At 34.5% G+C, this 12,427-nt stretch overlaps 1 protein-coding gene across 5 annotated transcripts in view; it reads right to left on the bottom strand.

Annotated features, from left to right (window-relative positions):
* Akap9 (A-kinase anchoring protein 9) overlaps positions 1 to 12,427 on the bottom strand; it is a 120,914-nt gene that overhangs the window by 26,621 nt on the left and 81,866 nt on the right. For all 5 annotated transcript variants that reach the window (XM_048339990.1, XM_048339992.1, XM_048339993.1 and 2 more), the window contains 7 exons: positions 12,055 to 12,287; positions 10,048 to 10,167; positions 8,467 to 8,640; positions 7,378 to 7,482; positions 2,298 to 2,450; positions 1,784 to 1,963; positions 153 to 1,193 (listed from right to left, as the gene is read on the bottom strand). In XM_048339990.1, the coding sequence (XP_048195947.1) occupies positions 153 to 1,193; positions 1,784 to 1,963; positions 2,298 to 2,450; positions 7,378 to 7,482; positions 8,467 to 8,640; positions 10,048 to 10,167; positions 12,055 to 12,287 (2,006 nt within the window). The remainder of the gene's footprint in view (positions 1 to 152; positions 1,194 to 1,783; positions 1,964 to 2,297; positions 2,451 to 7,377; positions 7,483 to 8,466; positions 8,641 to 10,047; positions 10,168 to 12,054; positions 12,288 to 12,427) is intronic.

Below are 12,427 nucleotides of genomic sequence, written 5' to 3'. Positions count from 1 at the left end.
CAGTAAGATATTTTCATACAACCTTACTACATATAAAATTTTCTAGGAATACACAAAACATTTTTTAATCTAGCACATTATCAATAACCTTAATGGAAAAAGAAAAGTTTCCTAGGGAATTTAGTTGATGAAAAATGACATATAAAACTAACCTTGATAACTTCAAGATCTTTTTGAGGGTTTCCTTTCTCTTCCTGCCTTTTCTCACTGTCTCGCAACAGTTTCTGTAGTTCTAGCAATTTCTTTTCCTTATCCAAAGCATTTTTCTCTGCAATTTCTACTTGTTCTTTTTTGGACATCAAACTAGTGTGCATTTCAAATACCTGGCTTTCTAATTCTGATATTCTCAAGGTTAATACAGACACATCATGTTCTATCTTGTTTTCTGTTAGTTCACTTATATTCTGCCTATCTGTCCTCTCAGGCTCTGATGAAACTGTTTTTTTATCTTGATATGACTTCACATATTCCTGAAGTGCCTCAAGTTGGATTTGACTAACAAGAGCAGCGGCTACTTTTTCCTCAAGTATTTTCTGTAGGTTTATAATCTTTGTTTGGAGCTTTTTGGTTTCAGACTGGTCATGGTCTTGCATGTCTTTTATTTGCTTATAACATTGGATAAGTTCTAAGTCCTTGGTACTAACAGAGCTCTCAAGTTGTAACACTTTTGTTTCTAAATTTCTCCTGGAAATGTTGGTCCTTTCTAGGGGTTTAAGAGTATTCTCAGTAAGGACTCCTTCAGGTTCAGATTTGTCATTCCTAAGATCATCCATAGCCATGTTAACACTTTTCTCAGGTTCAGTTTGGATTTTCTCCTTATTGTTTGCATGTTCTCTCTTTAAACTGCACAATTCTTGCGTTAGCTGGTTCATTTTAGAATTAGTTTCTTTAAGAACATTTTTTGTGAAGGCCATTTCTTCATTAGTGGTTTCTACTTGCTGTTCTAAAGCCAATTTTTCAGCTATAAGCTTATCCAACTGATGTTTTAAACTATCAGCTTCTTCTGGAAGTGAATTAGCATCCATTGATGTCTTTTGCTCAATATTTGCCAATTCCTGTTGAAGTGTTTCAATCACTTCATTGAGCTGCTCTATTTCTTCTTCTTTATTTTTCTTCACACATTCTTGATCGCTCACCAAACATTCAATTTGTGCTTCTAGATCCCTTATTAGTTCATTTTTTTCTTCAATGATCTATTAGTTAATAAAAAGGAAACACCTAATAAATATACATTCTTATTTTGGAAGCTTTATTTACAGCAAGATCTTAAAAGATCATATAAAAACTCAATATACTACTTAGACATATTTCAATATAGTAGAGCACCAATCTCCTCTATCATGTAAAACAAAGACCTTCCTTATTTAGATTGTTATTCTGAAAGATCTGAGAGGTTTATATTTTTAGGAGTTTATTTCCTATGAAGAAAATACCATTACATTCTTTTGAAAAGGAGAAAGTATTGAAATAGCTACAACAAATGGCACTCACAGGTAATTACCATACCCAATTAATATCATAGAAAAAAATTAATATACTTAGAATGAGATGATGAAATGAGTTTTCTTGAAATCTTTAAAAGATACTTTTTAAAAATTACAAGGGAACAAAAGTACCCATAGCTTGTTAATAAGCCAATAGGTTGTAAGTTAAAATTAAAAACTAAAAGAGAATTAAGATTTGTTTTTTGAAGTTCAACAAGGAAGTGAAAACAGTTACCACTTTGTTTCTTAAAATTCTAGATTATAATAACTGCATGAAAACTAATTTTAAATGAATATACCTTGTCATTTGTTTTAAATTTAAGTTGTTGCTGAAGTTTTGTAATCTGCTCATTCAATTGGTCAATTTCTACCTCTTTTTCCTGTATTATTTGAGTAAATTTTCCAAACAGTATATGTTGATCCTGAGTAGAAATCGTATCAGGTTCATTTATGGCAAATCCCAGTTTCTCCATTTCATTCTAGGGACAAAAATAACTGTCATACTACATATGTTTCACTTTCAGAATATTCTTTCAATTATGTTTATGAAATATAATGGTGCTCATAATATAACAATGATGAAAAGTCAAAGACAATGAATTTCAGTAGTTCTTATGTTTTGATAAAGAATTAACCTATTTTGATTTATGATTATTCTAAATGTTTAGGCTGAGTAGAAAGTAGCTTCCCTGCAAATCCATTTGTCTACTACTATTTCTCTGTTAACTACTATTTAGTAGCTGGACATAGCAAATACTAAAATTAGAAAGTACGAAAACCAAATTATTCCAAATGTTTTTCTAAAGTCATTACCTTAAATAATTTGTTTTCTTGTTCAAGTTCTTGCAGGCGAGTAGTAGATTCCTTTTTCTGTATTTCTAATTGCATATGAAGCTGTTGGACTTCTTCATTCTTATTTTCCAGTTCTTCTCTAAACTGCTCTAACTGCTCTTCCAAGTTTGTGATCTTCAATATAAAAATTATCAAAAGAAAAGGACCTTTATACAATGGCTTTTGGTCAAAACAGAAGAGTGCTGTGCTTGTTTTACAAAGTAAGCATGCTTAAAACAAGTGAAATATGGGAATAAAGGAAAGTGGTATACTAGGCCAGGTATTCATGTGTGGTTCCTAGACATATTCAACCTATTCGCTCTTAAACTATCCTGGTTTTAAAGCAGGGAGGAACCCTTAAACAGAAAGAATAACAAGGTGCCCTTTCCTATGTAACATATTTTCTGATGAAGCCTAAGAGGGTCATGGAAGGAAAGATAAGTCCGTATTTTATGTTAAATCTAGTTGCTATTTTTCAAAAAGCTCAAAGGCTCCATAGAATTCAGTTATTTTACCACTAAGACTATTTGAAATACTGAAATTAAACAACCAGTAGGTCTGTCTGCCTTGTGGTTTGAATGACAGCAGAGGCTGACACTTAACACCAAGGGATGCTAGGTCTAAAGTACAGTAAGGAAATGTATTTTTAAGGTGAAAATTAGTTCCTGTGGCAGAACAAAAGAAATTTAGCTAATTTATGAAGACAGCTTATCAGTAATAATAGTAAAGCACCATTCTTCTATTATCTCTTCCAGTTCCCAGTAGTAGGGTCTGAACTCAGGACTTTGGGCATGCTAGGAGGTGCTGTACTTCCAAGCCATGCCTCCATCCTTTTTATTCGCATTGGTTATTTTTTGAGATAAGGTCTTGCTTTCTGCCTGGAAGCCTGCCCGAGCACCCAGATCTCAATATTTTACAGTTTCCACTCTAGCTGGGGTGTGTGTAACATGTCCAGTGCCTTCTGCTGACATGGACTCCCATGGACTTTTCTGTCAAGGCTGGCCTGGAAACCTCCATTCTCTCGATCTTAGTCTCCTGCTAGTTGGGATGATAGGTACATCCCACTAGTACCTGGCTAAAGCAACCATATTTGATGGTAATATAGAAACAGAACTGGGAATATGGCCTAGTGGCAAGAGTGTTTGCCTCGTATACATGAAGCCCTGGGTTCGATTACTCAATACGACATATACAGAAAAAGTCCGAAGTGGCGCTGTGGCTCAAGTGGAAGAGTGCTAACCTTGAGCAAAGAAGAAGCCAGGGACAGTGCTCAGGCCCTGAGTTCAAGCCCCAGGACTGGCCAAAGAAAAAGAGCTAATTATGTTTAAAAAGACTGAGCTTAATTGAAGACTTAACAGTCATTCGGCTGCTTTTCAACTACTTAGTAAATGTTCAATGAATGGATTTCTAAATGTGTATCTACCTGATGATCAAAACTGCTGTGCCAAAAGCTACCTAAGACACAGAAGCAGTGTTCAGAAATAGTGTCTCAGTGTCTCCTATAAATCAGTGCCTGAGAAGTTCTTGGACATAGCCTACTTAGACACTGACATGTTGTCTAAGGAGAATCATACCATAGCTTTGGCAAGGCAAGGCCTTAAAAACAGGCCTAATATTTATTAAACAGAAATAGTACCAATATTAATAATAGCTATCTCTTACAGAAAATTTACTGCTACTCACTATATAAAATGTTTACATGTATTAAAAAATCTTATAAGAACCCAATGAGGTATATGATTATCATAGAAATGAGGAAGGGAGTTTTTAAAGATGACTAACTTGTCCTGGGGTCACATGGTTGGTATGTGGTGAAATCATTTTTTGAACCTTGAGAGTTAACCTTATATTTAACCTCTGGAGAATTATACTTAAAATATTTTTTGTAACACTGTGCATTAAGCTTTGTAGACATTTAAATATATTTAGTGGTTGTGTATATGTAATCAACAGACTATTGATAAAATCTAATGACTACACCTTCTTCAAAGCTGTTTTGCCTAACAGTATGCCTCTTTCCTGTCTTTATAAATACTTTTGAAGATAAGAGGTACATAACATGTAAATAGTAATCTGTTCAAAATTACTGCCTTACCTTACATAGCATATATTCTTTTTTGATATGTCACTACAAATTCTTAGCTCTGTGCTACTCAAAGTGTGATGTAACATCATGCGAGAGCATGCTGTTAGATGTGCAGAATCTCAGGCTACATTCAAGATGTATGTATGTATGTATGTATGTATGTATGTATGTATTTATTTATTTGGCCAGTCCTGGGGCTTGAACTCAGGGCCTGAGCACTGTCCCTGGCTTCTTTTTGCTCAAGGCTAGCACTCTGCCACTTGAGCCACAGCGCCAACTTCTGGCCATTTTCTGTATATGTGGTGCTGGGGAATCGAACCCAGCCTCATATACATGAGGCAGGCACTCTTGCCGCTAGGCCATATCCCCAGCCCCCTCAAGATTTATTTTTAACCAGCACCTTTGGTGATTTGGTATACATTAAAGTTTGAGAAACCTGACCTAAAGATTACCATTTTAAGTAGCTTGATTTGAAATATCACATCAGTGATTTTAATTCTCTCAGGAAACACTAAAGAACAATATTTCTTCTTACTCAATCACTCTAATTTCAGGCATAGGTTGTCATTTTTTAAATAGATATACTGATTGTACAAAGGAGTTTCATTACATAATACCTCTATATATGCGTATAATGGCTTAGGCTATCTAATTTTTGCACAATCCCCCAAATCATCATAAAGGTTTAAATTTGTTTTATTCATGTTAATCTATTAACTGATACCTCACCTATTTGGATTGCACAAATTTTTGTGGTTTTGTGGGTTCTTTTAAAGTGTTTTACATCGTACAAATACCTCATTGTGAGATTTCTTGAAGTCTGGTGGTTTTACAATGGTAGAGAGGTACTCTACCTGTAGTAACTCAATGAGTATTGAATTATAGTCTTCAATACTTCCTGTCAACTAATAAAATATGCCCTGATGTTTTGCTAGTGTAACATTACAAGAACTCTAGAATCAGCAAAACCTGGAAGAAATTCTTGTTCTGTGCCAAATATTAACCTCTTTAGGAATTAACTTTATATACTGGCAAAATGAAAGTAATAGAGGCTTTTCCCAGAGAGAGTTTAAAAATTAAAGGTATAAGGAAGGCATTTAAAATACTTAGCAGTTTCCAAAACTCAGTCATTAATAAAATTTATTAGTATTGTGTATAGTCCAGAGTTCATCAGTTCTATAGAGAGCTAAAACTTATTGCAGACTTTTCTAAAAAAAAAAAAAAAAAAAAAACCAACCCTTTTATTCCTCTTCATATTATTGCCTTCTCTTAAAATTCTCATTTCTTTCTATTCATTCTGTATTTCTAAATAGAATAACAAACTTCAAAACGTTTTTGTATAAATTTAGGCCCAGAGTAGTTGAAGAAATCTCAAATAAAGTATGTATATGTATATATATATACATATATGTATGTGTGTATACACATATATATGAATAGAAGTGTATATATTTATACACATATGTATACATACACATATGTGTATATATATGAGTCATCTTATATTCATACTTCATCAGACATCTAGAAATATTTGCTTAGTTTTCAGAGAGAATGCAAGTTTTTTGTTTTTGTGTCAGTACTTGGGCTTGAACTTAGAAGTCTCATGTTTGCTCAGCGTCCCTTCTCACAACTGGCACTCTACCACTTGAGTCATGCTTCCAAGCCTGGCCTTTTGCTGGTTATGTGGAGATGGGAGTCTCATGGATTTTCTTTCTGAACCAAGATCCTTCAGGTCTGTCTACTGAGTAGCTATGATTACAAGTGTGAGACACTGGTAGATGGGTAGAAGACATGTTTCAATTCTATGCTCTTATCTCTCGTTCTCTAGTTATATACAGTAGAGTGTGTTCTGACAAAGTACTTGTTACTGTTATGAAAAACTAGCAGATGAAGATCAGCTGCCAATTTAACCTGTTAAATATATGCTTTCTAAAGTCTATTGTAGTTCTAAATATGTTTCTGAGTAAAAGGTAGATATTTAAGGAATTAAGGATACTAAAGGAATTAAGGTGTTTGGGTATATGTATTCAATAAATAATAAAACTGTTATGGTGATGTTGCCTTCTGTAGTCTTGCTGTTCAAGAGACTGAGGTAGAAGGGTCACTTGAACCCAGGGGCCAGCCTCGAGAGCCTAAAGAAATCCCATCTAAAGAAAAATGTGTGTGTCCCAGCTGACTTTGATAGAAATTATATGTGGTTCTGGATTCAATATCCCACATTAGGGAAACAAATTTTTTTTTCTCTCTCTCAAACTAGCAAGCTTAAGCAATTACCCATCAATAATCAATTACCACTGTTATGGATACAATTTTGAAGCTCATATTCTGGGGAGAAGATAATGTAAAGAAATTTTTAAATTCTAGTTCTTACTGCTTCCATGAAAAACAAAAGACAAAATAAACAAGAACTTCTCAAGTAAACCTTACTATCATGTGATAGTAGGAAAATAATAGAAAAAATAACAAATAATAATTTCAACCCCTAATTGTTTTATTCTAAGCTATAGTTTTATTTAAATTATTTTAACAACAAAGACATTTTTACAGTACTTATGAACACTTCTATGCTAAGACCAAAGAATACTTATTAAAATATATTGTGCAGGCTAAGTGAGTACTCAATACATTCTCAGCCCTACTTATTGTTAATGATTTATTCTAAGAATATGCTTCATGTACTGTGAAACAAAAGCATAATCTCAAGGGAACAGTTAAAAAAAGAAAGCAAACAAAAATCCACAGGAGGTTAGCAATAACTCAGTGCTTATACTATAGTCAGGAGACAGATACTACCTTTTGTCCTAACGCTATTCTCTTCTTTATTCAGTCTACACCTGCTACAATGGTGATTTAAGCATTGAACTGAAAACAGCACAACTTTGGTATTAGACCATATACTACATTTTATTTAATTTATCCTTTCAGCAAGTGGATTTCAAACCACCCTTTGTCGTTCAAAAATAAACTCCTTACCTCTTTTTCCTTTCTGTCTATAGCATCTCGTTCCGCTTGCAACTGTACTTCTAGAGACAATTCTGCTTTAGCTTCTATAGCTCCAAACTGTTTTCCATCTTCTACCTTTAAACAAATAAGAATTTTCTCATCACCACCGAAATAGCTCAGTTGGGAGAGCGTTAGACTGAAGAATTTTCTCAAAAATTTGGCCATTACATTTTTGATTACTCATTTTATGTGTGGGCACAGCATTTTTAAAAGAAGTACCAATTCTAGCTCTCTGGTAAGAAGGAAAGCAACACTGATAAGCAGTAAAAAAAAACAAAAAAAAAGCTGCAGCTATTCAGTGCTGAATGCAGCTTTCATAAATTTAATCATGAACTTCTGACAGTTAAAATTCATTACTCAAATAAACTGAAGACTTATTAGCTCCCAATTGTCTCACTCTCAAAAGCTTCCTCATTCTGGGCTTCTTCATTTACTCATGTCTGCTTTCTGCAGGACGATGGGACAGATTTCACTACTTCTTATGTTGGGATAAAGCATCATCCTAAGCTGGTGCTCATTTTTCACTTAGGTATTCTTGATGGCTAAAAAGATAATTAACTCTTCTAGTACAACTAATCTTTCTTTATCAGGACGAAGGTATGAAAGTAACATTTAAAAGTAAAATAAACAAAATGGTTAAAAACTTATTTCCTTACTATGAAACTGTAACCCCTCTGTACACCACTTTGACAATAAATAAATAAACAAATCAAGTCAAGTCATAGGAGCTGGGAATGAGGCTTAGAGAAAGAGTGCTTGCCTAGCATGCACGAAGCTCTGGGTTTGATTCCTCAGCACCACATACACAGAAAAAGCTGGAAGTGGAGCTGTGGCCCAAGAGGTAGAGTGCAAGCCTTGAGCAAAAAGAAGCCAGGGACAGTGCACAGGCCTTGAGTCAAAGCCCCAGAACTGGCCCCCCCCCCAAAAAAAAGTCAAGTCATAAAGATACATTATCTAATATCTGTAATAATTTTGTTTACATTTTACAGAATATCTGTATAACTAAGAATGATCTTCATTAAGACAGCTGATCAAGTTAACTCAAATACACTGTCATACCTTTTGAAAAGTGTCTGTGCTAAGTAAGGCTTGCTCTAGCTCTCTTACTCTGCACTCCAGTTTCTCAATTTCTTCATTCCGCTCTTGTACATCTCTCTGAAGCTGCTCTTTAGACAACAAAAGTTCACTGCACTTGTCTGTTTTTTCTTTTAGATGATTTGTTAATTGCTCAACCTGAAAACATATTAAGCCACATTAAGATCCATCTGTTTTATTCTTCTTTATGATTAACATATATATATATTTTCTTAGTACATTCATCAGTGCAGGTCACTAGGGCTGTTTCTTGGCTATTGTTAATATGGCAATCAACATGGGTGTGCAAGTGTCTATATCTGCCCTCATAGTCCTTTGGATAAATGTCCAAGAGTGGTATTGCTGAGTTGTAAGGTGTTCTTAGTTTTTTGTGGGATCTCTGTACTTATTTCCATAGTGGTTGTACTAGTCTGCATTCTCACTATCAATGTATTAGGATTCCCTTTTCCCTATATCCTTGCCAACATTTGTTGTTTGTGTTCTTCATGATGGCCATTTTGATTGGAGTAAGATGGGATCTCAATGTTGTTTTGATTTGCATTCCCTTTATGGCCAGGGATGTTCAGCATTGCTTTATGTATTTACTTGCAATTTTACTTCTTTCCAAAAGTTATCTGGTTCAGCACAAATCTGACCCATTAGTAGTTGGAAGCAAGGTTGAGAAAATGAGCGAGATAAAGAATTCTTGGATAAATAACAAAGAAGGTGTAGCGGGTACAGAATTTATTTGGATGAAGGGGCATATTTTAACATTACCTTTTTTTAGTATATGCGCTAATCAGTAATCAACAGTTCTCTTTTGGACAAGTTAATTGAGACATTTAAGGAGAGAGTTGGCATTTAAGTATGAACCTGTTAGCAATAAAGGTACAAATGTGGATTTATAGATGGATACATGGAAAGAGAATATACACATACCAAGAAAAAAAGGGGACCCCAAAGAAGTTGTAGGGTGTTCCATAATTAATTTTGGTTATGCAGAGAAGAAATAACTGTTAGAGAAGGAAAAGCAGTGGAGAAGGCACATCATGGAAAAAAAGGAAGTGTTTCCAGAGACTATGACTGGCTGAGTAGGGTGAAGGCAGAAAAGAGATTACTGGGGCTCTGAATACCTTCACAGAACAGTCTAAATGGAGATAGCTGAATGGAGAGCTGAAAATTTCACTGAGGTGGATACAAAATAAAATAGGAAATAGGGTAGTAATGACAATATAGGTAACCCTTTTTAGTGGAAAAATGAACAGAGAAGTTTTACTTAATTGGGCAATATTAGACTTGGAATGATTCCAAATTAGAACACAATTTGTGTATGTACGTGTGTTGCTAGAGACTGGATTCAGAACCCCAAGCACACTTTACCACTAAGCTTTATCAGCTCACTGAAATTTCTAGGGTTAATGTCTCACGTTTAAGTAATATTTAATTTTCTGATTTATAAGATTTATAAACAGTAGAGAGAACCCACTTAAGTTTTATGATAAAAACCTTTTTATACTCAAGATAAATTAATATATAAAATTAGGCAGTATCAATAATAGTTCTTACCTCTCTAGTTTGATGTTCGTTGACAGGCTGGAATCGAGGTATAACCTTAAGTTGCTGTTCTAGTTTCTGTATTTCCTGTTGAAATACATCTCTTTCATGCTCTCTATCAATGGCTTGCTCCTAAAGATTAATAATAGTAATAACTGAAGAAATAGTAATTATAAAGCTTATTTTTTCCCTTGTCACCCTCTAGATATAGATTTGCATATGAAGGACAAAATTTAATTTAATTTTTGCTATGGTCATGGCCAACTTTGGCTTTTTTTTTGTTTTGGTGGAAGCACTGAGCCCCTATTTTGCATTAGTTTTCTGTGAAATAGGCTCTTGATTTTTGTCTCAGACTATGTCTGCACTATGGTCATCCTATTTTACACTCCCTACACTAGGATGACAGGTGCACATCGGTATGTCCAGGTTCTTCCACTGAGATGGGAGTCTTATGAGCACTCCTCTTCAGTCCTCTGGCTGACCTAGGATGACAGATACACCATGCCTAGTAATTAGCTGAGAAGAAGTTCTCATGAACTTTTTGCACAGGTTGGCCTTTGAATCAAATTTCTCCCCTTAGTCTCCTGGGTAGCTATAATTATAGGCATGATCTACTACATCCAGCTCTAGACTCTTCAGTAAAATATTAAATATTTTAAGATACTTTTTTTTGGTAGTTCTGGTGTTTGTGCTCAGGGTGCTAGCAAGGAAAGCACTTTGCCACTAGAGCCATACCTCGAATCTCTACAGTTTTCCTTTTCGGTTTTTAGCCGGTATTGGTGCTTACACTCAGAGACTCGTTCTTGCTTGACCTTTTTGTTCTACCACTGAGTTTTACCTCCACTTCCAGGTTTTGGCTGGAAGGTAAGCATCTTCTGGATTTGTCTGCCCATTTTCAACTGCAATCATCAAATCTTAGCCCTCTGAGCAGCTAGGATTATAGGCATAAGCCCCAGTGCTCAGGGGTAAAGTTAAATGAATAAAATAAAGTTATTCTACTTAAAACAAATCACTTTTTCTGTACAAAGGAGGCATTCCAGTTGTTAATGATTAAAAAATAACTAAACTGGTAAATCAATGTCTTTAATGGTAATCGATTTTAGACCTAAAATTAAAAAATGTGCAATATTAGTAGTCTACTATGTGAAGAAAACATCAGCTTATAAAATACTAAAGAAGAAAACAACTTTTTGGGACAGAGAAAAGCAACATAAGAGATCTAGTCCTTTTGAAGGAAAGCAGTGGTAGCCAATCAACTGTTGAAATTCTTCCCTGAGTTTGCTCTTTGTCAAATGAAAGATTAGGATAAGGTTAATTCCAACGTTAGAATAGCTAACTGGCAAAACTAATAAACAAGCTAGATGTGCCACTTTTTAAAATTTTGGGTTCTCTCCTTCCTTTCTTTCCTTCTTTTCTAGGCTACAGATTAAATCCAGGGACTAACAGATACTAAACATGAGTTCTACTACTGGGCTTATTATAACTCCAGTTCTAGCTCTAATTGTACTAATACTTTATTACACTTGTACATATGCATTTATTTACAGACAAGGACCTATGTATCTCAAGGTGGCCTGGAATTCAGGATCTTCCTGCTTCATTCTCACAAGGGCTGGGATTACAGATGTAAACCATGATACCCTTATCATGTATTAATTTTAATTCTGATTACCACACACTAAAAATTGTTGAAATTTTTGCTAGTTCATGCTTGTGAATATAGCTACTTAGAAGGCTGAGATCTGTAGGAGTGCCTGGGCATTGGACTAGAGGCATGGTTTAAAAGGTAGAGTGCCAACTATGAGCAATAAAGCAGAATGAACGTGGTGGGAAGGCCAAGTTCAAGCCCCAGTTCCTGGTCAAAATTGGTAAAATTTTAATAATAGTATTTTTGAAAAATTGGCAGAATACATATTTAAGTGAAAATATTAATGTAAGCGTCTTCAAAATTCAAATATACAGCCTAAGTATCCAGTAGAATTGCACTGAAAAATCAATACTGAAATTGTGAATACTTACATCTAAAAATTTCCTCATTTTTTCTAATTGCTTCTCCAGTGCTTGACTTTGTTGTCTTAAGTCCATTAATTCGGCATTTTTTTCTTGCTCCAGCTCAATAAATCTACTAACTTGTTCCTCAACATCTATTTCCAGAGCTTTCACTTGCTTTTGAAGGTCATCACGTACTTTTTCAGCTTGACACTGTACTTCTAGCTTTTCCTTCATTAGTTTTTCTGTCTCCTGTAGCAATTCTGTTTAAAATGTGAACATATGTTTAGTTAAGTTATAACTAATGTTGTGATTATGAAATCATCTATAACTATGTTTAAATTATACCTACATGAAATAAGGTTGAGAATTTTAAGTATATATAAAAAGAATTACATTCTCT

This window comes from Perognathus longimembris, chromosome 2 (genome assembly GCF_023159225.1).
Source record: "Perognathus longimembris pacificus isolate PPM17 chromosome 2, ASM2315922v1, whole genome shotgun sequence".
Classification (NCBI taxonomy): domain Eukaryota; kingdom Metazoa; phylum Chordata; class Mammalia; order Rodentia; family Heteromyidae; genus Perognathus; species Perognathus longimembris.
The sequence above is the reverse complement of the archived record's forward strand: the minus strand, read 5'-3'. Positions and strand labels throughout refer to the sequence as shown.